The sequence below is a fragment of the Python bivittatus genome, unplaced genomic scaffold (assembly GCF_059951505.1).
Source record: "Python bivittatus isolate LINGU-HERP-01145 unplaced genomic scaffold, Pbiv_v1 ctg000620_np1212, whole genome shotgun sequence".
Classification (NCBI taxonomy): Eukaryota; Metazoa; Chordata; class Lepidosauria; order Squamata; family Pythonidae; genus Python; species Python bivittatus.
In genome coordinates, this window is record NW_028277089.1 from 97,183 (window position 1) to 123,229 (window position 26,047).

General features: G+C 49.0%; 2 protein-coding genes across 9 annotated transcripts in view; both read left to right on the top strand.

The window, feature by feature from the left end:
- The first annotated feature begins 319 nt into the window (after window positions 1-319).
- Window positions 320-15,432, top strand: C5AR1 (complement C5a receptor 1). Its single transcript, XM_088150984.1, has 2 exons — window positions 320-387; window positions 12,994-15,432. The coding sequence occupies exon 2, from the start codon at window positions 13,013-13,015 to the stop codon at window positions 14,060-14,062; it is 1,050 nt and encodes a 349-aa protein (XP_088007110.1). The 5' UTR covers window positions 320-387; window positions 12,994-13,012; the 3' UTR covers window positions 14,063-15,432.
- A 42-nt stretch (window positions 15,433-15,474) lies between these two features.
- DHX34 (DExH-box helicase 34) overlaps window positions 15,475-26,047 on the top strand; it is a 55,769-nt gene continuing 45,196 nt past the window's right edge. For 7 of the 8 annotated variants that reach the window (XM_088150981.1, XM_088150978.1, XM_088150977.1 and 4 more), the window contains exons 1-8: window positions 15,475-16,383; window positions 17,039-17,296; window positions 17,757-17,859; window positions 22,901-23,118; window positions 23,823-23,997; window positions 24,330-24,529; window positions 25,043-25,144; window positions 25,407-25,631. In XM_088150981.1, coding sequence (XP_088007107.1) covers window positions 15,523-16,383; window positions 17,039-17,296; window positions 17,757-17,859; window positions 22,901-23,118; window positions 23,823-23,997; window positions 24,330-24,529; window positions 25,043-25,144; window positions 25,407-25,631 — 2,142 coding nt within the window. In that variant the 5' untranslated portion in view covers window positions 15,475-15,522. The remainder of the gene's footprint in view (window positions 16,384-17,038; window positions 17,297-17,756; window positions 17,860-22,900; window positions 23,119-23,822; window positions 23,998-24,329; window positions 24,530-25,042; window positions 25,145-25,406; window positions 25,632-26,047) is intronic. The other variant, XM_088150983.1, reaches the window with a different exon arrangement.

Sequence of the window (26,047 nt, forward strand, 5' to 3'; positions counted from 1 at the left end):
AAAAATATGGTTTCAATAACAGGTTAGCGGGTGAGGTGTCTTCATTCTGCAGCATGCAGGACGTGTGCAGAAGCCTGAGTGTCCTCAGGGGCTAGGAAAGGTGTGCTTCTCACCTGCTCTCCCAGAGCCCTGAGGGTGTCCAGTTATTTAGGAGCCAAGTAGCCTTTTTAAGCTTAGAAGATCTGTAGGATCAACATTTGGGACATGAAGATACCCAAAGATACCAGAGTGTTTGACTTAATTCACTGCCTTCCATCACGCAACCCTTTTCGTAAACTTTCAGCTTCCTCTTTTGGATTGTCCAAGTCCCTTCTTGCAAAATCGCCATTCTGGAGTCATCTTGAGCAGAGGCATCAGAGCAACGCCTGCCTGGATCTTGTCCCCACTGTGAGTGCCATTTCTGCGTGCGCAAGGGTGTCTTTCTTCCCACTGGAACCTGGTAGAGGTGAGGGTCCAAGGGACGAGGGAGAATTCTTCCTCCAGGCCCTTACACATTGGATCAGTTTTCCTGTTAAAAGATACACAGTTTAACAGGAAAACTAACCCAATGTGTAAAGGCCTGAAGAAAGAAGGGTGTTTATCTGCTGTTTCTGGTCAATCCATGGGCACTTTTCTATCACAAGGGACCTTTCCTGTCCTTTGGATACAAATGATTTAACAAGAGGCAAGTGGGGTTTGTCTGCACTAATTTTTGTTTCCAGGGGGTGGAAGAAAAATCCAGGAGGGGGCTTCTCTTTCCTGAAGCCAAGAAAGGAGGGAGCAGAGCCAAATGCAGGGCTGGCAAAGCAGATGCTCATTCCATTCCAGGGTGGCAAGGCTCCTGGGCTATCCACAGCAGAACAGGGATGTGGTGGGGGAGGACTGCCCCTATTACCCTCAGCAGCAACAGCCTCATCCACCCTAATGTAGGCCAGAGAAATCAAGAAGATTTAATGAGTAACTTTTAGTTTTTAAACTGGGCCAAAGATCTTCTCTTAAAACTGCGGTGGGAGCTATCTCCAGGAGACTCCTCCTCATTCCTGCCTGTCACCTTTGTGGGCTGCAAATGTCCTAGCATTTGACTCTATGTATCCAAGATGTTGCTGATGAACGTCCTTTTGCTGTTCTGATTTGGCTTCCATTTGCTGCTCTAAGAACAGATTAGGCAATGCGTATGAAAAAAAAAATCTTGCAAATTCATGCCTTTACATTTGTTCACTCTTTCTGGATGTTCCCTCCCATCCATGACTGCAGAACTTCAGAAGGGAACTAGATCTTACATACAAAAGTAAGCTGCCCAGAGTCATTTGGAGTTGGGTGTCCTCTAAATTTAATGTAGAATAGACAACCCATGACCTGTTGGGTCATTGTTTCAGAGATATTTCCTTATCTAAACAGAAACAGAATGACCACGGGCAAAAAAACAGTGGGAGTGGGAGTGACTTACGACTTGCTGCCAGCTTCCCCATTGACTTTGCTTGTGGGAAGCTGGCAGGGAGCATCCAAAACCAATTAACCTCCCTCCCTTTTCCATTTGAAATACCGTGGTTCAAAAATTGTTGCCCTATGATACACTGTTTTGCCCACTTGAAGGTTACAGACACGAGAATTTTAGTGGTATATAGATAAAACCTTTATTAGGATCCCACTAAATGGCACATAAGAGCTTATAAGCTTTAAGTTACTGAGAACTCTTTCTCAGGTAAGTTTATGAAAAATAAGGGATGAGAAAGCAGCAGGCAAAATAACCAAGAGATTTGCAGTACCAAGTTAGCTTAAAGTGGAGGTGATAAACTTCCTCAGACGGAGATATTATTGCTGTCAGTTAAAACTAGCATTCAGGGGAAAGATGCCACCAGGCTGGTTCCCTAGTAGAGAAAGTAGAAGAAGCAATTTGCCAGTTTATTTATTAAAATTTTAAAACTGCCCAATAGCTAAAGCTCTCTGGGTGGTTTACAATAAAATGCATTAAAATATACAATTGGAATAAAACATATACAGGTAGTCCTTGAGTTACGACCTTCATTCAGCGACCATTTGAAGTTACAACAGTGCTGAATGAAGAGACTTATGACCAGTCCTCAAAGTTCTGGCTGTTGCAGTGAGCCCATGGTCACGTGAACAAAATTCAGGTGCCTGGCAACCAGCTCACGCTTACATCCAATTGCAGTGTCTTGCTGTCACATAATTGCCATTTGTGCCCTTCCTTGCCAGCTTCCCCCAAGCAAAGCCAATGAAGGCAATACCCCAGTAACCAATCCCAAGCAATACCTCAGCAAGTTGCAAGAGTTAAGTCCACCCCCGCCTTTCTTCGCACGCACTGTGCCCTCCTTCCCCCCTTTGCTCAAACACACCTTGTGTCCTCTTTCCACAGCTTCCCTGCGATCACTTGTATCCTGCACCATTTCCATGGCCTCTCTGCAATTGCATGCACATATGTACATGCCCTATGCCTTCTTTCCCAGGCCTCCCTGTAATCGCACGTGCCCTGCACACTCTTTCCTCAGCCTCCCTGTGCTCACACACATGCATCCTGTGCTGGTTCCCTGGCCTCCCTGTGATCGCATGCACCCTGCACTGTCATTCCCTGGCCTTTCTGAGCTTGTGCCACACTGAGCACCCCCTCCCCCCAACTTGCGCATGGGCTTTGCCAGGCTTTCCCCACCCCCCTGCGGCATCCTTGGACTCCTTACCTGGGACTCCCTCGACTTCCCACTTAATGACCCGCCTGTCTTGAATTAGGGTAAGGTGAAGGACTAACCCAGGACTGCCTGAATTGCCATTGCTAAGTGATATGATCACATGATATCACACTTTACAACTGCATTGCTTAGCAATGGCTATCCCGGTCCCAACTGCAGTCGTAACTGGAAGACTACCTGTAGAATAAAATCAAATGAAATGCAAAATGAAAACCACATACAAACCAGGCAGCAGCGTGGTGGTCATTCAAAATCTAAAATGATGCAAACTGCTACATGTCTCTTCTGGCCTAAATGCAGTTTGTGAGAGGGGAATATTGTTTCTGCCAGCATAGGACGGAGCCTATGGTGGCAGTTTTTTTTTTTTTTAATAGCTGGGCTTGCAAAAATGCTTGATGAGGCCAAGATGCGATGGATGCTTTGCAGTCCATCTTTTTGGGGGAGGGCAGCTATCTTAGAGGACCCGGATATCATACAAAGCCATAATTCTGTGTATTTGCTTGGACACGGCTTCTTATACGAACCTTGAAACGTTGCTGTAGATTTAGCATGTTGTATGAATCCTGTGTTTGTGGCACTGAAATATTTGCTTTCATATTCAGCCACTATTTCTAAATATTAGAAATATTTAGAAATATTTGCTGTGGCATTGACTCCTTCTCAAGCCAGTCCGGGCTTTTTAAACCATAAATTTGTACTTTAATTGTATCTTATTTCAGTTGACATTGACTTTTTCAGCTATCAGATGCTTCAGGGTATGTGTTTCCCTGTCAGCTTTATTTCTACTCTTCCCCATTTGTTCTGGGTTTTACCAACTTCCTACTTTACTAACTGAGAACTCACCAGATTGGATAGAACTCCAAACTGGATTTAAAAAACAATTGTCCCTTCCTGAAGCAGAGATCTATCCTGAATCTTGGTAGTCCTTGAGTTACAATGGCAATTGGGACCAGAATTTCCATCGCTAAGTGATGCAGTCGTAAAGCGTGATGTCATGTCACGTGACCACATCACTTAGCGATGGCAATCCTGGCAGTCCCCGTTGCGGTGGTAGCTCCAGGACTGTGCAGATCAGTAAGCAGGAAGAGGCGGGAGTCCCAGGCAAGGAGCACGGGGTGTGTGTGGGTCCTGCAGGCAGGTGCTACAGAGCATGGGCATGTGAGTGGAGACTATGAGTGGGTGCTACAGCATGTGGGTGGGTCAGTGGGGGCTGAGCGTGTGCAGGTGGGAGGGTGCTATGGAGTACAAGGTCCCTAGGACACCGCAACTGTCGTAAGCATCTGAATTGCAGTCATGTAGCCGCGAGGGTGCTAAATGGCTGGAACTTCAAGGACCGGTCGTAAGTACCACGCGTTCAGGCTGGAGGTCTGTATTATACCAGGTCAAGAAATCCCTCTAGACAGCATAGCACTCAATGAGTAAAAGATGTTAATTGCATAGAAGGTGCCCTGAATAATAGCTCTCTGGCTTTCTGCAGCACACTTAACGGGGGAGGAGTTCACAGTGCTTTGGGCTGAACAAGAAGCCTCCCACCCCCACCCCCATTGAGAGATTTCAGTCACTCTTAAACGAGAGGACAAGTGGTAGTTTCTTTGGATGTCATCGGGACTGATTCCAGCCTTGGTCTACTTCCTTCTGCCTTTCGTTTTAAAGGAGAAAAATGTTTCTATATCCAGCAGAGGGAGAGGCAAGCAAAATCGGACTAGGTGTCCGTGACAGGGCCGTTCTCCCTCACGAAGACGCAGATTGCATTTGAGATGCAAGTGCCGGCTTAGAGCTTTTAGCCCTTGTAGTAACTGCCCATCTGGACTGATTTACACGTGGCTGCAGTGCACAGAGCACACGCGCTGACTCTCCTCCTGGCAGGATGTAGTTCTCTAGGAGCTAGACTTTACCTATCCCTGCAATGTAGCAAGGCAGAAGGAGATGGCCCGAGACTGACCATGTCATCGAACAAAGAGCAGGTGGAGTCGTGGACGGACTCCTTCAAGTGAAACACTGCCCCCCCCCGTAGGCTGGCAGGCGCTCTCGATAACCCTTCGCTCAGGGTTGGGCACAGAACCTTTGAGAGATTATGGCAATTTGGGCTGGAGCACGGGGCAGCGACAAAGGGCACCGGAAGTGTACATTCAGTGGCCCTCTCTCTTAGGCACCTCATGGCCTCCTGACCACAAGGGGGCCGCGGGAGGGGAGCGCTCTCTGGGCTCCCTCCTGGAGCAGAACAGCGCGACCAGCTCGCCCAGCATCAGTCCTGGGCACCGGGCGTCCCATGGAAGGCGGGAACGCACAGCCTCATCCTTTCCTTGCCCCAGCCCACCAAGAAAGCCATCTCGGTTTAGTTAAAGCAGGGCTGCCAGCTTGGCCTGCTGGCCTTCATCTTACTGTTAGTAAACCTCTCCACTCCAACCGGCTGCAGGTCTCTCCCATCCAGTCACAGGCCGGATCATCCAGGGCCATTTGTTTTTAAAAGTTCACCAACGAAATGGTGGAATGACAGAGCTGTTTTATTTCTTTTTTACAAGTTAATTGGTGAAACAGCAGAAGGACGACCAAGCTTTGTGTTTTTAACCAGACGAAACTGACAAGAGTTCTGCCATCCAACCCAACAGGGAAAATGATCGAGCTGATGTTTCTTTTTTGCCAGTCCAGCAGTAAAGAACCCATGGGGTCCTTGGTGCTCTCTGAGCTTGGCTGTTCGCTTGCAGGTGTTTCATTACCCAGCTAGGAAACATCATCACAATCCCCCCATCAGAGCTGTGGCAAGAGTGGCTCAGACACATCTGGCCATCACTATGGCCACGGTGGAAGGAAGGCTGAGAACTGTTCAGAGATTTCTAAGCCAGTTTTATTTCCAGATGGTTTACACACAGGAGTGCTGTAGCTTAAGGCTGCAGTGCAGATCCAGAACCCATCACTCTGCCTGTTCTTGGTCTAAGAGATTGCTCATCCCTGGTCATTTCCTTCTGACATTTTTTTCAAAGCACGTATATATACATACACAAGGCGTGATGTCTGGTGCTCCTCTGGGTAGGATGAAGTTAGTTAGATGCTAGGTTTTGCCTATCCCTATATTTCCTTAAACTAAATCTTTCTGTTGTAGTTCCTTAAATCTTAAAACCTGCTTCCTTAAATCATTGCTCAAGTCCGGCTCTCAGGAACACTCACACCCCTGCACAAAACGCTTCAGCCTCCAACAGAGTCTGTGTTCCGTCTCTGAGTCTGCAGCTTGTGCCAGCTGTTACAAGAGGGCCTTTCCCTCCCCACCGCTGGGTTGAGCTGATTGGCAGCAGCCAGACCACCCTGAGGACTGTCTCCATCACTGGTCCTTCTCTGCCTTTCTTGCCTCTATCCCTGATCACACCTATTTGATTCCCCTTCAAAATAGTGGCTGACAAAGCTTTATAGATTTTATACAGATTTTATATTCCATGGGCAGTATCAGAATAAGGGGAAAAGATTTTAACAGCTAAGGGTGACTTAAGCCTGTCTCATTCATGAACGGTGGGGCTGTTTTTGTGGCATCTTGTGTCATTCAATATCCTGGGACATTGTGCAAACACTGTAAATGCAACAAGCGAATGAATAAGCGTCAGTGTCCCAGGGACATGGCAGAAACGGAGATGTTGCTGGTCATATTAGTGCTGTGGTTAGGCATAAGTGAAGAAAGGCCTTTTCTCCCATCTGTTTGTCTCACTGATTGTTCTAGGAACAGAAAGTCACAGCAATAGGGTATGCGCACATGCACAGGAAGAGGTAGTGGACTGAGCCTTGCTCCCAAGGAGGCTGATCTCAGGCCGCTGCTCTCTCACTCCAGGATCTCCCACAAACACCCACTCACAAAGCCACAACCACCCAGATCAACCAACATACGAATGTGGAGGAATACATTTCATCTGTAACTGCATATATCCAGAAGCATATGGAGGATGTCAGTGTTACTAAGAAAATCATCTTATGGGGGAATCAGAAAGCTTGGATGACTCACGAAGTATATGCAAAGTTGAAAGCGAGGAATGCTGCTTTTAAGTCTGGTGATATGGGGGCTAGAGCTGATCTGAACCGGGCTATAAGAACAGCAAAGCGGGCTTCTGGTCAGAAAGCTCAGAATTTTTTTCACAATTCTACAAATACCAGGTGTACGTGGCACAGTATTCAGACTATTACAGATTATAAGATTAGTCCAACATCATGTGAGGAGAATGTAGATTTTCTTAATGAACTTAATAGGTTTTTTGGTAGGTTTGAAGCATTTAACAATACTCCTGCAAGGAAGGTTGTATCTCATCCTGATGAGCAGGCGCCTACCCTTGATATAGTTGATGTTCAGAGACCCTGAGAAAAATTAATATTCAGGAAGCAGCTGGCCCAGATAATATTCCAGGGCGGGTACCGAGGGACCATGCTGGACAGCTGGTCACAGACATATTTAATATTTCCTCGCACCAGGCTGTGGTCTCGGTAGGCTTTAAGACTGCGACTATTATACCTGTGCCTAAAAAATCTACAATCACGGGTCTCAACGATTGCCGCCCGATAGCACTCACTCCCGTTGTGATGAAACATTTTGAGAGGCTGATGGACTACATTGTTTCCAGACTCCCTCCTTTGTGTGATCCACTTCAGGCTGCTTATCGGCGGGATCGCTCTGTGGAGGATGCCATCTCCTCTGTTCTTCATTCGAGTCTGGTACATCTTGAGGAGGAGAGGAGTTATGCGCGACTGCTGTTTGTAGATTTCAGCTCAGCATTCAGTGCAATTGTTCCCCAGCATTTGGTGGACAAACTGGGTTCTCTGGGTTTCAGTACTCCCTTGGGTAACTGGCTACTTGACTTCCTTACGGAGAGGTCTGTCGGTGCGAGTTGGAAATAGTATCTCTAGCTCAATCTCTCTGAGCATCGGCTCCCCACAGGGCTGTGTCCTGAGCCCATTGTTGTTCACCCTGACGACCCATGACTGTTGTGCCAGGTTCACCACCAATTCTGTTGTGAAATATATGGGTGATACAACGGTGGTAGGCCTTATCAGGGATGACAATGAGTGGGCTTATAGGGAGGAGGCGAAGAGCTTGATGGAGTTCTGTAATAAAAACAGCTTGGCCTTAAATGTGGAAAAAACAAAGGAGATTATTATAGATTTCAGGAAGAATCGGTGTAGTCACACTCCACTTTTTATTAATAACATAGCTGTGGAGTCATTAGATTCCTAGGGGTGCAGTTAACAAATAGTCTGACCTGGTCCCTTAACACCGCATTTTTGGTAAAACGAGCACAGCAACATTTGCATTTTTTGCGCTGGCTGAGGAAAGTACATCTCCCATCTTCCATTCTCCTTACTTTCTATAGAGGCACTATAGAGAGTGAACTTACCAACTGTATTTCCATCTGGTTTGGAGGCTGTAGTGCCTGACAGAAAGTCGGTGCAGAGGGTAGTAAGGGCAGCAGAGAAGATAATCAGGATCCCTCTGCCTCTCATCTAAGATCTAGCATGTGCGTGCTGTTTGTCTAGAGCTCAAAAGATTGTCAGTGACGCCTCCCATCCTCATCATGGCTTGTTTTCTTTGTTACCTTCTGGGAAGAGATTCCGCTGTATCTGATGTAGAACAGCCAGATTGGGAAATAGCTTTGTCCCCCAGGCTATCAGATTCTTGAATCTTTAATAAGTAAATGTCAAACGTGTATAGAACGTATATTTTATAGTAATTATGGTATCTTGATGGTACTTTTGGTGTCTGATTGTAATTGTGAGTCAACTGCAACAGAATTGCATTTTATTATGCACTTGGTGTATAGTGGATAGTAAAATGACAATCCCCTTCATGGATCACTGCCTTGTCGTGGTGAAGGGGCTCGCGTAACTCAGTGAAGCCATGAGCTATACCGTGCAGGGCCACCCAAGATGGACAGGTCATGACAGAGAGTTCTGACAAAATGTGGTCCACTGGAGAAGGAAATGGCAATCCACTCCAGTATCCTTGCCAAGAAAACCCCATGGACAATGTCAAAAGGCTAAAAGATATGACGCCGGAAGATGAGCCCCTCAGGTCGGAAGGTGTCCAATATGCTACTGGGGAAGAGCGGAGGGCAATTCCAAGTAGCTCCAGAAAGAGTGAAGCGGCTGGGCCAAAGTCGAAAGGACGTTCAGCTGTGGATGTATCTGGAAGCGAAAAGAAGGTCCGATGCTGTAAAGAACAATATTGTATAGGTACCTGGAATGTAAGATCTATGAACCAAGGCAAGCTGGATGTGGTCAAACATGAGATGACAAGATTGAACATCGACATCTTGGGAATCAGCGAACTGAAATGGACGTGAATGGGTGAATTTAATTTGGGTGACCATTATATCTACTACCGCAAGAAACCCTTAGAAGAAATAGAGTTGCACTCATAGTCAATAAGAGAGTAGGAAAGGCAGTAATGGGGTACAACCTCAAAAACGACAGAATGATCGCAGTGCGTATCCAAGGCAAACCATTCAATATCACAGTCATCCAAGTCTATGCCCCAACCACTGATGCCGAAGAAGCTGAAGTTGACCGGTTCTATGAAGACCTACAACACCTTCTAGAACTAGCACCAAAAAAAGATGTCCTTTTCATCATAGGGGATTGGAATGCTAAAGTAGGAAGTCAAGGAGTAATCGGAATAACAGGCAAGTTTGGCCTTGGAGCACAAAATGAAGCAGGGCAAAGGCTAATAGAGTTCTGTCAAGAGAACAAGCTAGTCATAGCAAACACTCTTTTCCAACAACACAAGAGACGACTCTACACATGGACATCACCAGATGGTCAATACCGAAACCAGATTGATTATATACTTTGCAGCCAAAGATGGAGAAGCTCTATACAGACAGCAAAAACAAGACCAGGAGCTGACTGTGGCTCAGATCATGAGCTTCTTACTGCAAAATTTAGGCTTAAATTGAAGAATGTAGGGAAAACCACTAGACCACTCAGGTATGACTTAGATCATATTCCTTGTGAGTACACAGTGAAGGTGATGAATAGATTTAGAGGATTAGATTTGGTAGACAGAGTGCCTGAAGAACTATGGACGGAGGTCCGTAACATTGTACAGGAGGCAGCATCTAAAACCATCCCAAAGAAAAAGAAATGCAAGAAAGCAAAATGGCTGTCTGATGAGGCTTTACAAATAGCTGTGGAAAGAAGGAATGCGAAAAGCAAGGGTGAAAGGGAAAGATATAAGCAACTGAATGCAGATTTCCAGAGAATAGCAAGGAGAGATAAGAAGGCCTTCTTAAAAGAACAATGCAAAGAAATCGAGGAAAACAATAGAATGGGGAAGACTAGAGATCTCTATAAGAAAATTGGAGATATGAAAGGAACGTTTAGTGCAAAGATGGGCATGATAAAGGACAAAAAAGGTAGGGACCTAACAGAAGCAGAAGAGATTAAGAAGAGGTGGCAAGAATACACAGAAGAACTATACAAGAAAGATCTTAATGTCCCTGATGTCCACGCTGGTGTGATCACTGACCTTGAGCCAGACATCCTAGAGAGTGAAGTCAAGTGGGCCTTAGGAAGCATTGCTAACAACAAAGCTGGTGGAGATGACAGTATTCCAGCTGAGTTATTTAAAATACTAAAAGACGATGGTGTTAAAGTGCTGCACTCAATATGCCAGCAAGTTTGGAAAACGCAACAGTGGCCACGGGATTGGAAAAGGTCAGTTTATGTTCCAATTCCAAAGAAGGGCAATGCCAAAGAATGCTCAAACTATCGCACAATTGCACTCATTTCACATGCTAGCAAGGTTATGCTCAAAATCCTACAAGCTAGGCTTCAGCAATACATGAACCGAGAACTACCAGATGTACAAGCTGGGTTTTGAAGAGGCAGAGGAACTAGAGATCAAATTGCCAACATTCGCTGGATCATGGAGAAAGCACGAGAGTTCCAGAAAAATATCTACCTCTGCTTCATTGACTATGCAAAAGCCTTTGATTGTGTGGATCACAACAAACTGTGGCAAATTCTTAAAGAGATGGGAGTACCGGACCACCTTACCTGTCTCCTGAGAAATCTGTATGCGGGCCAAGAAGCAACAGTTAGAACTGGTCATGGAACAACCGATTGGTTCAAAATAGGGAAAGGTGTACGACAAGGCTGTATACTGTCACCCTGCTTATTTAACCTATATGCAGAGTACATCATGAGAAATGCCAGGCTGGAAGAATCACAAGCCGGAATTAAGATTGCAGGGAGAATCATCAACAACCTCAGATATGCAGATGATACCACCCTAATGGCAGAAAGTGAAGAAGAACTAAAGAGCCTCTTGATGAGGGTGAAAGAGGAGAGTGCAAAAGCTGGCTTGAAACTCAACATTAAAAAAACTAAGATCATGGCATCTGGACCCATCAATTCCTGGCAAATAGAAGGGGTAGAAATGGAAGCAGTAACAGACTTCATTTATTTGGGCTCCAAGATCACCGCAGATGGAGACTGCAGCCATGAAATTAAAAGACGCTTGCTCCTTGGGAGGAAAGCTATGGCAAGCCTAGATAGCATATTAAAAAGCAGAGACATCACCTTGCCGACAAAGATCTGCATAGTCAAAGCTATGGTTTTTCCAGTAGTAATGTATGGCTGTGAGAGCTGGACCATAAAGAAGGCTGAGCGCCGAAGAATTGATGCCTTTGAACTGTGGTGCTGGAGAAGACTCTTGAGAGTCCCCTGGACTGCTAGGAGGTCAAACCAGTCAGTCTTAAAGGAAATCAACCCTGATTGCTCATTGGAAGGATCAATAATGAAGCTCAAGCTCAGATACTTTGGTCACCTAATGCGAAGAGAGATCTCTTTGGAGAAGCCCCTGATGCTGGGCAAGATTGAAGGCAAAAGGAGAAGAGGACGGCAGAGGATGAGATGGTTAGATAGCATCACTGAAGCAATGAGCATGAAACTGAGTAAACTCAGGGAGGCAGTGAAGGACAGGAAGGCCTGGCGCAATATGGTTCATGGGGTCACGAAGAGTCGGACACGACTTAACGACTAAACAAAATGACAATGAAATTGTTCTATTCTATCACTGTCCACAAAATAACCCAGAACCTGCACTGCATCCAGCTTCTCAAACCCTAAAACAGTGGTTAGCGACCTTCGGCTGGCCACCCTCTCTCAGCCCTATCTCGCAGGATTTTTGCTATGGAGAAAAACTGGAGGAAGGGGTGATGCCGTAGGCCTCCTTGTATAAAGGTGGAACGTAATCTAATAAATACCAAGAACCGGGACTCCTTTTCTCACGTGGGGTTGAGGTGAAAACAAAAGCACAATGAAGTTGCCACCTTCTTCTTTTAAAAGTCCATCTTCTGTCATTTGTTTCCTTTCAGTTTGACTTTCCAGGGCTCTGGATGTTTCTTGCCCTATTCATCTCGATTTAGAGATCTGTTTTTCTTTCAGCTCTTTCAGTACCTGAATCTTCTGTAATGGAATCTGCCCCTCCTCCAATAATCCATAGCTTATTCTGACTATCTGGGGACAAAAAGTATGGCTTCAGACAAAATTTCCTTGTTCAAGGAAGCAGTGATTCTTAAGGGAAAGACATAACTTGCCCCAGAGAAAAAAACCCTGGGTGTAAAACATTTACACTAGCCCTGGGTTTGTTGGAAGAGCAGTTCGAGAAGACGTTCTGCTGCTTTTACTTTAATGAACAGGACAGGAGTTAATAAACCAAACCCAAATATTACATTCATGGATGCCACGGGGTGAAATTTAACTAAAAGCAGAGGAAACAAATAGATAATCAGGATGAATAGCTTCCTAATTCCACAGCAGTTGGAGCGTCTTTGAAGTCTGGCCCTGGATGCTCTTCCTCTTCCTCCTCCTGTCTTGGCTGTTTCAGAGTCTGTGCCACATCTTGGTGTGCTATGGACAGCCACTCCTCTTACACTGCAAAAGCATGGCTTTTTATTGCCTGGAGACTAGAACACCCGAGCAGCCACGCCACACCTTTCACGTGAGCACAGCCACCACCTCTCTGGTCTGGAGCACTGGGTCTTTCTGGAGGTTGAGTGGCTTCCTGCAAATGGGCTTACGGGAGAGGGACCCTATTGTCTTTCCTTGCTCAGTGATAAATGAAAACAAAATTACCTTGAGATCACAGCAGGGCGTTTTACAGAATTCAAGATTTTAAACACCCCTTCATCCAACAGGGAATACTAGATTCAGCAACAGCCTTACAGTGATGAGCAACAGAGGTGCGCCTGTTCTGAGTCTACGATAGAGATGAATCTGGCTCTATCTCTTGGGGGCTGTAAGGCTGCTAACACCCATCTCCTCTCTTGTCTCTTTGCAGAACTCCCCACCATTCGGAGATGGATTATGAATATAATTATTCATATTCTAATTTCTCAGAGACACCTCTCAGCATAGAGAAGAGAAGCCTGAGTCCAGTCGCCCTGGTGGCTATTGTCCTCTATGGCCTGGTGTTTCTAGTTGGCACGCTGGGCAATGGGGCTGTCATCTGGGTTGTGGGGTTCCAGATGCAGCGCACAGTGAGCTCAGTCTGGTTCCTTAATCTCTCCGTAGCAGACCTTCTCTGCTGCCTGCCTCTGCCTGTTTTGGCCATGTCCCTAGGCTCTGAGAACAGCTGGGTGCTGGGAGACTTTACCTGCAAGCTCTTGCCCTCGCTCATCATCCTCAACATGTTTGCCAGCATCCTGCTGCTGGCCCTAATCAGCATGGATCGGTGTGCCCTTGTGGTGAAGCCCATCTGGTGCCAGAATCACCGTTCGACCCGGTTAGCCTGGAAGCTGTGTGGTGTGGCCTGGGCCTCTGCTGTCTTCCTCACTCTGCCCTCCTTCATGACCAGAATGACCAAATACTATGAGTATTATAACCTGACAGTGTGCATGGTTGACTATGGCATCTTTGGTAGCAATCACAGAATTGCTGAAATTGCTGTGGCAGTCACTCGCTTCCTCTGCGGTTTCCTCATGCCTTTTGTGGCCCTCAGCCTCTTCTATGGGCTGCTGGTTTTGCGGGTACGCAGCAGTCACTTCACACGCTCCAAAAAGACCCTGAAAGTGGTCCTGGTGGTCGTTGTGGGCTTTTTTATCTGCTGGGCTCCTTATCACGTGGCTGGCCTGATCCAGGCCAGTAATAATTCATGGAGTCCCCTCTTTCTTTTGGTGAACGAGCTGGACCCCCTGGCCGTGGCTCTTGCCTATGCCAACAGCTGCATCAATCCCATCATCTACGTCATAGCAGGCCAAGACTTCAAGGACAAAATCCGGCGCTCCTTGACTGCTGTGTTGCGCAACATCCTGAGTGAAGAAACTCTAGCAGCCGCCTCCCACGTCGAGGGGAAAGCTCAGGGCACCTGCACCACCACTGAGGATCAGAGCACTAATACAACCCTGTGAGGAGAAGGCCTTCGTGAGCAAGGCCAGCTGCCCCTCCAGCTATCTGCCTGCCCCCCTCCAGCTGAAAAAATAAAGCTACGCCCAGATTCTCAACCCAGTGCATTTGCAGCAGCTGTCCCTGAGCGGGACTGTTCCTCACTGATTTTGCTATATGATAGAGACCAAGCGCCTACAGATGCAATTACTGTAGCTTACTTGCCAGACCACGGCTTCTCCCTTATGAAGTGATAAAAATAAACAAGTGGATAGAAAGGAACTTAGGTTTTCGTGTATTAATTTGTCTTGGTATGTCTCTGGGTGTAATATATATGCAAGTTAGGAAATGTATTACTAGTAGTTCATTTATAACTAGAATTTATATGCCGCTCCATTTCTGAGCTATTGATAGCAGACGGTAAAAACCAAAAATCAATGAATGCCACAATAACCAATCCATCTGCTGCACCACCATCCTACTTCTCCCCAGTTCAATTCCTTTTATGGGATTAAATGTGGAAGAGAAGAAGAGAGCAGCAATAGCCTACCCTCCCTGGATATTCTTATCAGCAGAGGCAGCAGCAGCAAACTACAAACCTAAGTGCCTCGCGGAGCAATAAAGTACTATCAGAGCAACAACCCAACACCACAAAGGAAGGTAGGTAGGAATACTCTTCAGCAAGAAAAAGCACATTGTAATAAACCAGAACTCCAAAAAGCAAAAATAAGACATAACAGGTTCCAACCAATCTGACTCCCCGCCCAAAAACTATCCATACAGCCAGTCGCAACCCCACGATTCAGTGCAACCCCTGAAAAAGGCACCTCACTCGTGCATCGAAAGCCTCTCTTACGCCATCCAAAGGCTACTACGACTCCTTGGCGTCAGAGTAGCCCGTCAACCAGAAAACCCAGGCGAGACGTCCCAAGTAACCCCAAAGACCCGCAGGCCAAGTAGGAAAAGCGGGGCCCTCGCGCGCCCGCAAGGACCGCGAGCGACCCCAGGCAGGACAAGAGCCCGGCCGGCCTCTGGCAGCTGGGAGGCACGGCGACGCTCCCCGATTCCGCCGCGCGCCCCCGGTTCAAACGCAGTTTCGGTCCGGCGCGCGCAGGCCATTCGGGCCAGATCCGAAAACGCGGTTCGGCGCTCGGGCGCCGCGAGCGGACCCGCCGAGACAAGCGCCGCCCGCAGACGGGCCACGCCGGCTCGCGCGCGCCCCCAGCCCCGAGCGAAGGCGGGCTGACACGCTTCCGCGAGCCCCGGGAACGGCACCGCGCCTGCAAGCGGCGGGCCCCGCCCCGCCCGGTCTCCCCGTGCAGTCGACGTCTCGAGGGGGCTTCGCCGGGGGGCGGCCTCGCCCGGCCGCGAGGACCCCCGTTTTCCTGAGCCGCTGCAGCGGGGCGGGGCTTGAGCCCCTTCCGCCCCGCCCGGAACGCCGGGCGGAAGGGGCGGGGCGGAAGGGCGGGCGCCGGCTCCCGCCGAGATGGCCGGCGCGGAGGAGGGCCGGGCCGCGCTCGCTCGCCTGGAGGCCGCCTACTTCCCGCCGGGCGCCGGCGCCGCGGAGCGGGAGGCCTTCCGGGCCTTCTTCGGGCGGCTGCGCGGCTTCCCCAGGCGCCGGGGCGCGGGCGCGGAGGGGCGGCCGGCCTACGACCCCGGGCGCCGCCTGAACCTGCGGCTGCCGCGGCGGGAGGCGCCCGGCGTGCCGCCGGCGCGGGCGCGGGGCTTCCGCCGGGCGCTGGTCGGCTTCCTGGACTTCGCGCAGCGGCGGGCCTTCGCCCGCCTGGCGCGGCTGCAGCGCGAGCGCGCCGCCCTGCCCGTCGCCCGCTGCCGGGGCGCGCTGCTGGCCGCCCTGGAGCGCAGCCAGGTGGTGCTGGTGGCCGGCGACACGGGCTGCGGCAAGTCCACGCAGGTGCCGCAGTTCCTGCTGGCCGCCGGCTACGCCCGCGTGGCCTGCACGCAGCCGCGGCGCCTGGCCTGCGTGGCCCTGGCCGAGCGCGTGGCCCGCGAGAGCCTGGGGCGGTTCGGGGAGCAGGTGGGCTACCAGATCCGCTTCGAGCGCGCCCGCTCGCCGGCCACGCGGGTGCTCTTCCTGACGGAGGGCCTGCTGCTGCGCCAGGCCCAGCGCGAGCCCGCCCTGCCCGCCTACCGCGTGCTGATCGCCGACGAGGTCCACGAGCGGCACCTGCACTGCGACTTCCTGCTGGGGGTCCTGCGCCGGCTCTTGCGCGCGCGCGCCGACCTCAAGCTGGTGCTCATGTCGGCCACCATCAACATCCAGCTCTTCGCGGACTACTTCGGCGGCGCCCCCGTGATCCAGGTCCCCGGGCGGCTCTTCCCCATCAGGGTGAGCCGCCTCCCGCGAGGCTCTGCCTGGCGCGCGCGGACGGGTTTGCGCGTGAGGGACTTTTCATGAAGGGGGGCGCTGGCGGCGCGCTCCGCCTTTGTGCTCCTTGAGCCCTCGGGGGCTTTCGATCCTGCGGACCATGGTAGCCTTCTGAGCCGGCTCCGTGGGGCGGCGGCGGGGCGGCACGGTCTTTGGGCGGCTCCCTTCCCTTCCCTTCCCTTCCCTGGGGCCGGCTTCGGTCGGCGTTGGTTGGGGGGAGAAACCACTCGCTCGGTGTGCTCTCCCCTCCTGTTCAGCATCGACAGGAAGCCACCGGTTTCGGATTCGGTATCGCGGACATGCTGATGTAGCCCAATTACATCTTTTGACCCGGCTGAGTGAGGCCGTTGAGGTTCTGCCCCAGTGCCTGCAGGCTGTGTGGGTTTGGATGGGGGGAACCGTCTCCGACTCAAACCTGCGAAGACTGAGTGGCTGTGGGTGTTTGGGTCACCCAGATCTGGGGATGTTCTGTCTAACCTCGGATGGGGCCGCACTTCCCCATTCAAGAGTGGTGCACCATCTAGGGGTCTTCTTGGATTCACAGTTCCTGCTCGCTTAGCAACTGTGGCCAGGAAGGAAGACCAGGTGGCCCAACACCACCTCCTGCCTCATGCAGGTCCTCTATGAACCCATCCGCCCTGAGGAAAGCACCAGTGGGCGCAGGGAGCGACTGAACGTCCGGCCCTTCCTGCGTGTGCTCCAGGCCATCGACCACAAGTATCCGCCGGAGGAGAGGGGAGACCTGCTCATCTTCCTCAGCGGTGTGGCTGAGATTGGGGTGGTTATGGAGGCTGTGCAGTCTTATGCAGCCTTCACCAAGCGCTGGGTGGTCCTTCCTCTGCACAGCACCCTCTCTGTGGCTGAGCAGGACAAGGTGAGTTGGGCAGGGATGGAGAGGCGAACGCCATCCTTCCTCTTACAAAGGTGGGAGGGTCTTCTTGTTATGGAGAGGAGTGACATGTTAATTCCAGGGCAGTGATGTCACCACATGGGGTATGGCTGGAGCTTTGGGCCCTTTCACTTCTTAGGGGTTTGCTTTCAGCTTGTTGGTGTCCTGCCATCTTTGGTACGTTTTTCATGAAAAGTGGAGAAATCTTGCCTGAAGAATAGGGACCAGGGGTCCACCTGGTATTTGTGCTGCCCACCCGCCCAGGACTAGAATGAGTAGCTTTCGTAAGGCTGGGCGAGTCGGACCTTTTTGCACTTGCAGCTAATGGCAGCTTTCCAGGCTCCTATCGCAGTTGTTAGTTTGCTTTCTCTGGCCAAAGAGATGGGACTTACTTTTTTTTGAAAAACAGAATCGGTTAATGGTGGTTGTCCTTCTCGCTCATCAGGTCTTTGACATCACTCCACCGGGAGTCCGGAAATGCATAATTTCCACCAACATTGCCGAGACTTCAGTGACCATTGACGGGGTCCGATTTGTTGTGGACGCTGGTGAGAGTCCTCCCCCCTGCCCCCTCCTGTTGTAGAGAGTGGTCTGCCCGTGGATTTGGCAGATGGAGGGGAGCTGAGAGAGGCCTTTTTTCACCCAGGAAGCAAACCCTGGTGTAGAAAAGCCATTGAGATGACCTCGAAGGGAATATTCAGACGCCATTACAGAAGCAACCAGGGCAGAAGCGTGCCTTGAGCCCTGGGAAAGGAGGTGGAGTTAGGAGGAGGCTCAGGCGGGCCTTTCCCTGGCTCCCTGGGGCGTGAGAGGGAGGGGAGGAAAAACCCAAGCAGACTGGCGAGGTCCTGTTCTTGGGGCCTCCCGGTGTCCCTGTGGAGTCGGTATCTTGACCTGGTCCAGCACGTAGGGTTGACCTCAGTCTTGCAGGACTGCTGGTGTTGTTTCTCCTTCCCAGGACTCGAGGCTTGCTTCTGCCCTGGCTGCTTCTGTAAAGCTGCTGAATATTCTCTTCAAGGCCTCCTCCGTAGCTCGGTACCCCTGTGAGGTTGGATGTAGGGGCCAAGCTGGGGCCAGTGTGGATGGTGGAGTCAGCATTAAGCAACATGGGCTATTTTGTGCTATTCCTTCTGTCCTTTCCTGGGAATGGCACAAAATAAAATGGTAATGGTGGTGGTGATAATGATTTATTGCCTGCCTTTCCCAAGACACAGTAATTTCAGGGAAACACTGCAATTATATAATTACTGTAGCAGTCTGCATAGCAGACCACCTTGCCTCTGAAGATGCCAGCCACAGTTGCCGGCAAAATGTCAGGGTATCTGTTGCCTAATCCACGGTCACTAGATCATGAAACCCAGCGGTGTGCAACAGATGCTGGCTGTGAAAGCTTAACTATTAATGAAATTGGTTCATCATGTCCAGCGGACACGAAATGCTGATCCTAAAATTAACCAAACACAAGAACCCTGCATACTTTAAAATAACAAAATCCCATGATATGACCAAGCTTGCAGACATCATCATTGAAGCTTGTATTCAACAAAGCAGTAAGAATTGTCAAGATTAAGGAGAGTAGAGCAGATGACCAGACCCTCCATGAACCCACTAGTCCACTCAGAAGGTCTTGAAGCCCTGGTCATCAAGCTGTTGCACAGGTAATTCAGTTGGATGAGGCAGGTCCCTGAAAGCACAACCTAGAGTGAAGGACAGAAAGAAGGTCCTCCTCAGAGGAATATAAGGAGCAAGCAGGACAGATAAATACTGGGGTGTATGAGACCAGAGGGCTCTCAATGCAAGCACCAGGGTTTACCCTAAACTGGTTAACTACCAATCCCATGAAGAGCCCTGCAGTGTAACGAGACCTGAGAAGAGAAGAGAAGAGAAGGTCCAGAACAGCTTGAATGGCAGTGAACTAAGATCAGGGAACTCTGGAACCCTTGTCAAGGGGCAGTTGCAATAATCCGTATATGAAACAACCCATGTCTCTGCCAGTGAAGCCACGCTCTCTGTTGTCAGAACCCCCTGAGTTCTGTGAATGTCCCTCAAATGAAACTCAGCAACTCCCACTGTAAAATTAGTAAATGGATACAAAGTCAGCTGATCATAAAGCAAGACCCCCAAGGCTGCGAGTGGAGGAAACTATGGCAACCCCTGAGCCCTGGAAACAGGGCAGGAGAGGATGGGAAGGGCAATGATCTTTGGGTGCTGGGAGGACCTCCAAGAGGAAACGGTGCAGAGCATTCTGCCATGATTGATCACAGATCATCAAGGATCACAGAAGACTGATAGACCAGTGTAAAAATAATAATACTGAAAGTCCTGATTGGTGTGCTTGAGGGAAGAGTAGAAAGACTAAAAAATAGCACGGACAATGACGTCCAGGAACATAGCCTAGACCAGTGATTCTCAACCTTTTTGAAGCTGCCGCCCCCCTAAGGAGCGGAAAATTTTTCAACGCCACCCTTTGTGAAAATCCTGTAATTTAGGGTATGGGGGGGGAGTTACTGAATTATAAAAGGCAAAAATTTTAAGTAATTTTTTTCAGTAGACTTACACACCAAATTTGTTCAATTTAACTCAATACTTTTGCCCTGGAAGGTAATTACATTCCTTTTATTAAAATTAAAATGACTAATGCAAAAAAAATGCTTAAATGCTCTTTTATGTAAATACGTTTATTTCAAAATGCTGTAAATACGTTTATTTATTTTTTTGATGCTCGTTTTTAAAATATTTTTTATTTTATTTTTATTTTTTTTGCAAATGCTTTTTTAATGTTTAAAAATTCTTTATTCTTAATTAGATAATTAAAAAAAACAGCAGAAAAATACACTAAAAGAGTAATATCAGTGAAACATGCTTGATTATGTCAGTGGGACGGTTGTGCTTGATGGTTCAGAGCCAGTTTCTGAACATTTGGTTCAATATTGTTAGAGAGATGAAGGCGCAAGTCCCCTCTTTCCACGATTTGGAGTCGACTTCTCTTTTTTGTAATTAGATCAGTCACAGCACTGAATCCTCGCTCGACAAGGTAGGAGGAAGGGAAGGCAATTAAAATTTTTTTGATGATAGTCCTGGGTAGAGGCGATTGATGTTACTTTGAAGCCAAAATTCTGTGAGACGATCACCATTCTGGAAGCTGGCTTTCAAAGTTTCATTAGTTGAAAGTTCGGCCAATTCCTCCTGAATCTGAACCTCTGCTGTCTCAATATTCATAAAAGGGTTCATGACCCATTGAAGGACTTCCAGGGACAAAATATCCTCAAAACGCTCAGAAAAGTCCTTGTGCAAAGACTCAAGGTGTTGACAGTAAACTTGTGTTTCATCGAAGGGGATTTCACTGCTCTTATGCAGATCCGACAAGATTGGAAACTGGCTGAACTCGTTGCGACCAAAATTCTGCTTCCACAAAGTGAGTTTTTTTAGGAAGGCAGAAATAACAGATTTTGTTGTGATCAAATTGAGCTCTTCGCCTTGAAGCTGCAAATTAATTCCATTGAATTTTGCGAATAAATCGGCCATGTAAGCAACATCAATCTTAAATTGTAGCAATCTGTCTCTTAGAGCTACATCTTTCTCTTGGAGGAACTCAAGTACAGAGTCGAAAAGATTCCAGAACCTATTGAGGCAGGCACCTTTGGAAAGCCAGCGAACCTCGGTGTGTAGAAGCAAGTGATTGAATTCTTCATCGTTGTCCTTACATAGCTGCCCGAATAATCGATCGTTGAGAGCATTACTGCGAATTTTGTTCACAGCAGAGATGACATATTGTAATGACTGATGCAAACGGTCGCTGAGGTTTTTTGCAACTAAATGCTGTCTATGAATCACGTAGTGAACAGCTAAAATACCTGGTACCTCTTTCTTCAAAAGGGCGATGAACCCACGATGACGACCCACCATTGCAGGAGCTCCATCGGTGGCAACAGACATAATGTTTGCAAGAGGAATATTTTTCTCTTTAAAATAATCTTTGACAGTATTAAAAATAGATTCACCTTTAGTATCTGCAATCAAGCTTCTTGCAAAAAGCATCTCTTGAATAATTTTTCCTTCCTTCACAAACCGGATGTACGCTAACAGTAAAGCCTCATTAGTACTTGGCAAGGTTGATTCATCAACCTGAAGAGAAAATTCGGTGGGTATCAAAAGTTTGCATAAGGAAGCTTCAATATCTTCAGCCATCTCATCAATTCGTCGTCGCATTGTATCATTGCTTAATGGGACATTTTTTATAACATTGGATGCGGCTGGATGGTGTAAAACCGTTTCTAAAACTTCCTTGACAGCCGGCAGTATCAACTCTTCGCTGATGGTATGAGCTTTCCCCGATTTAGCAATTAATTTTGATATAAGAGGCTATCAACCATTGTCGCATTTTTTTGATGAGGTTGCTAATAAGCCTGAGACAGACGGTGCCTTCAGAAACTTGTCCCTGATGTTCGTGAAAAACGACAAACCTTTATTTTGTTTGTCAGGATGAATTTTTTGCAGCTGCTCCTGCAAACAAGACGGTTTCATTGCCTCATTAGATAACACTTTGTTACAAAGTAAACACATGGGTAGTTGCGAGTTCGACGGCGAAGGAACAAATCCGAACTTCAAGTACGTGGAACTGTATTGACGACACTTCTTTTTATTAACCGACATCGTTGGCGGCTGCAAAATATGATGAGGGAAAGATAACTATTTCTCAAAATTAATAATTCACAACCACGATAAAGAACTAATAAGTGTACTTACCTAGCCAACTGGCCAAATAAACAATGAAAGTAAATCGAAACTGAGGGGAAAAAACAGAAATGAAGCAAACGAAAACCAACTCAAGAAACACGGGTCAAATCAAACATTCATATTGAAAGGACGCTCAATGCACGTGCTGCGATTAATTGCGCGGGAAGACAGCTGACGCATGTGCTGTGCTGGTTGGGATCGGAGAAGAATCGTAGTGTTGAGTTCTTCAAGGTCATCCTACCTAGAATACAAATTCGTCTCACCATTCTTAGAAGTGCGTGAGGGCAGCCGTTGCGTAAGTTCGTTTTATTGCTGGTACAAATGGTGTAAACCAGATAATCGATTTAATAAATTTTTGGGGGAGTTTTAAAATTAAGTTCGAATGCCAAAACATGCTCATCGCCCCTCTACCGCCCAAAACATGCCTACCGCCCCCCTACTGCCCAAAACAAGTTCACCGCCCCTCAGCATCCTCCCACCGCCCCCCGGGGTGCGGTACTGCCCCCGTTGAGAACCAATGGCCTAGACAATGGCGTCCAATGATCCAATATATCAAATGCTACTGAGGGGTCCAAAAGGGCCCATACTGATCTGGGGGTAGAAGCATGAGAGACTGTCTCAGTTGAGTGGCCTGCCTGAAATCCTGATCACGATGACTGTTGGAAGCCAAAAGAAGAATATGGCGGGATTTCCCTTCAGCGGTTGGGCTCTGGGCTTTGCTGGTGAACAACTCTGCTCTCGGAACACCTGCTTTGATATCTCTCTCTCCAAAGTTTTTCATGGGGAACCCTGACGTGGCTCTCTTCCCCTTCTCTTCCTCATGGTCTTCTCCCCCACCCCCCTTCTTTTCAGGAAAGGTGAAAGAGCTAAGCTATGACCCAAAGGCCAAACTGCGGCGCCTGCAGGAGTTCTGGATCAGCCGAGCCAGTGCCGAGCAACGCAAGGGCCGGGCAGGCCGGACTGGGCCAGGGGTCTGCTACCGTCTCTATGCTGAATCAGACTATGACAATTTTGCCCCCTATCCAGTGCCAGAGATCCAGCGGGTGGCGCTGGATGCCTTGATTTTACAGGTGGGTCTGCTCCGCAGTGGCTACATTAGTAGATTCAGGGCTATGTGCCGGAGGAATCACAAGGAAGACCTCTGCTTCCTCCAGCGCACCTTAAACTGCCAAATAATTGTTGCAAAGGGAAGGACTGTAGGCTGTGCAAATGTATTAATACTCTGGGCATGCAGTTCCGGGATGAGAAGGGGTTTTGACATCCAGATGCAGAAAGCTCGTTCTTGGCTGTTCTGCTGCTGGTGGAGGGCTTTCTTTGAGGGTCTCAGAGCCACCACTGCCACCCTTGTTTGAGAGTGGGACCCTGTCTTGTTGGTGGCCCCAAGTTCCATTCCTGGTATGGGGTAGGGTGAGTAAATGTGTGGAGAAAAGCTGTTTCCCATCTGGACTCTGGAGACCCGTGGCCAATTGGCCTGGTTCTGGACCCCAGAGATGTCTTCAAAAGGCCTATCTGGTCCTTCTGTGTCTCCCTTAACAAATTTATGGACTCACCAGTTTTCCCCGAGCCTTAAGGAGGAGCTCCAATCTTTTTAGAGATGGGGGCTTTGGGGAAAATGCAGGCAGGAAAGCAGCAGCATATGATGGGCAGAAAAGAGTTGGTCATAACTAGGGCAGAAGAGTCTGGACCATTTTGGGCCACCTCTGGCTTTGGCGCTGCTTCAGTGTTGACTGCTCAGCTGAAGTGAAGCCATCCACGTTCTGCCCTCTGTTCCCAGATGAAGAGCATGGGCCTGGGCGATCCCCGAGTGTTCCCTTTCCTGGAGCCGCCCCCTCAGGCCAGCCTGGAAGCAGCGGTGGGCTACCTAAAGCATCAGGGTGCCCTGGACTCGGCAGAGGGCCTCACACCGATTGGGACTCTCCTGGCTGAGCTGCCAGTCGATGTGGTGATTGGTAAATGATGGGCACAGCGGGTCACTGTGGAACAAGGCTTTTCGGCCTGGCTGTTTGAAGTTTGAAGCAGGTTGTTTGCTGGGCTGCTTCCAGACCCCTCGTTGTCTTGGAACCTGGCCAGTGTGCCTTCCGCTCATTCCTGCAGGACTGGAACCGATGGCTCTGCACAGGGCACACCTTGAGGAGATTGCGCTGAATTTTGGCAGAAAGCCTGGGTGGGGTCCTTCTGTTCCCTCCGTGCCGAGGAAGGGAGGAGGCAGTGGCAGTGGCAGGGAGGAATGGCTGCCCTGGTGGGCCCCGCCTTCTGGCTCATGCAGTCTGTCCATCTGCAGGGAAAATGCTGGTGTTGGGGACACTCTTGGACCTGGCCGCCCCCACGCTCACCATTGCAGCTGTCCTCAGCGTGCCCTCTCCCTTCCTGCGCAGGGGCGGTGGATGCAGCAGCTTGGACTGGTTGGTTGCCCGGCAGAGTCTGGGGAGCCCGCTGGGAGACCCCCTGACTCTTCTCAACATCTTCAATGCCTGGGTTCAGGTAGGTGGGGCAAGGGGGTGCTGGGAAGTGCCACGGATGCAGCTTGAATAGTTCAGCCTCCCGGTCCTTCCTGCTCCTTCCCTTCCAGGGCTATGTATTCCTCAAGAGCCAGTGGAGGACCGATCTGGAGGTTCTCCTTGAAGGCTCCTTTTCCAGCCCAGGGCGTTTGTTCAAGGATTTTTCTCCTGGGTTCCCTGAACCTTATCTTGGCATTTCCCCCTTGCATCCATCTTGGGAAATAAAGGCTGCTCTTTCAGCTGCCTAGGAAGGAGAGTGCTCAGTTCACGGACTCTGGCAGTTGACTCTACATTGGAGGTAGCTTTTTTTCCGCCAAGCTCCATCCTGCTCCCAGGCAAGAAGGAAGTGCTTTGGTGGCACGCGTGCCTCTTGCTTGGTGGGTGGAGCTGGGACTTGCTCTCCCCAAAGCAAGGACCTTTTATGAGTCATGCAGGCTGGGCTTCTCTTGTGCAAGTGGCCTGATGGTGTTTCCTGCCCTTCTGGTCTGGCTGGCAGGAGAAAGCTGCCAATTGCAGTGGATCCCACCGGTGGTGCCGGCGTCGGGGCCTGGAGGAGCATCGGCTCTACGAGGCAGCCAATCTGCGGCGCCAGTTTCAGGTTGGTGTCGGTCCAGAAGGGCAGTGGGTGTGGACTGGCTGGTAAGCAGAAGAAGCTGGAAGCCTGGTGACAGGGAGCTTCTGAGGTGTGTGGTGGTGGTGGTGGTGGTGATGTGGAACAGAGAAGTAGCCCTATTCTTTGGTGTGCATTCACAAGACCGTGATTTGCAGTGAGAAGAGGAGGGTGGGGTGGAAAGAGTGCCACAGAGGGCTCATCTAACCTTCAGCAAGCGTGTCCTGTTTTCTTCCGGTTGCTGCACCAGGAGTTGCTCCGGGACCACAAGCTGCTGGGTCCTGCTGCTCAGACTAGCAGCTCATATGCTCGACAGAGGCGGCATCGGGAACATCGAGAACTGCGCAGACTCAAGCGGGAGCATGAGCACAGGGGTGGGCGCCGGCGGAAGCTGTTGCGGCTGCAGGAGGAGGAAGAGGGATCTGGCTTTTCATCTGGAGAAGAAGAGAAGGGCAGTTCCTGCCTAGACATCCAGGTGGGGCGAGTGAGAGCAAGGGCCAGTTGATTTGCGATTTCTCTTTTTTATATATAAATCTTTAATAAAGATACACACACACACACACACGTCTTTAATAACATTATGCACGTATGTGTGTGTGTGTGTGTGTGTAATTTTTATTAAAGATTTTTAAAAAGGAAGAAAAAGAAATCAAAGAGAAAGCTGAAAGTGCAAGAAAGGGAAAAAAAGTAAAAGGAAAAACGATACAGAGAAGTACCTTCTGATCTTTATAGCAGTTTTAAGTACAATCATAAATTTACCTCTTACTCTATGGTTACAACATAGCTCTTTTCTTTCTGCAATCTGTCCTCATCAAAATCATAAATCATAAGTTCATTTTTTTCTGTTTTATGCAAAAAGTCCACAAGGGGTTTCCAGTCAGCAATAAACAT

Coding starts and splice junctions, on each gene's coding strand:
- C5AR1 (XM_088150984.1), top strand. CDS start 13,013: ATGGATTATGAATATAATTATTCATATTCTAATTTCTCAGAGACACCT.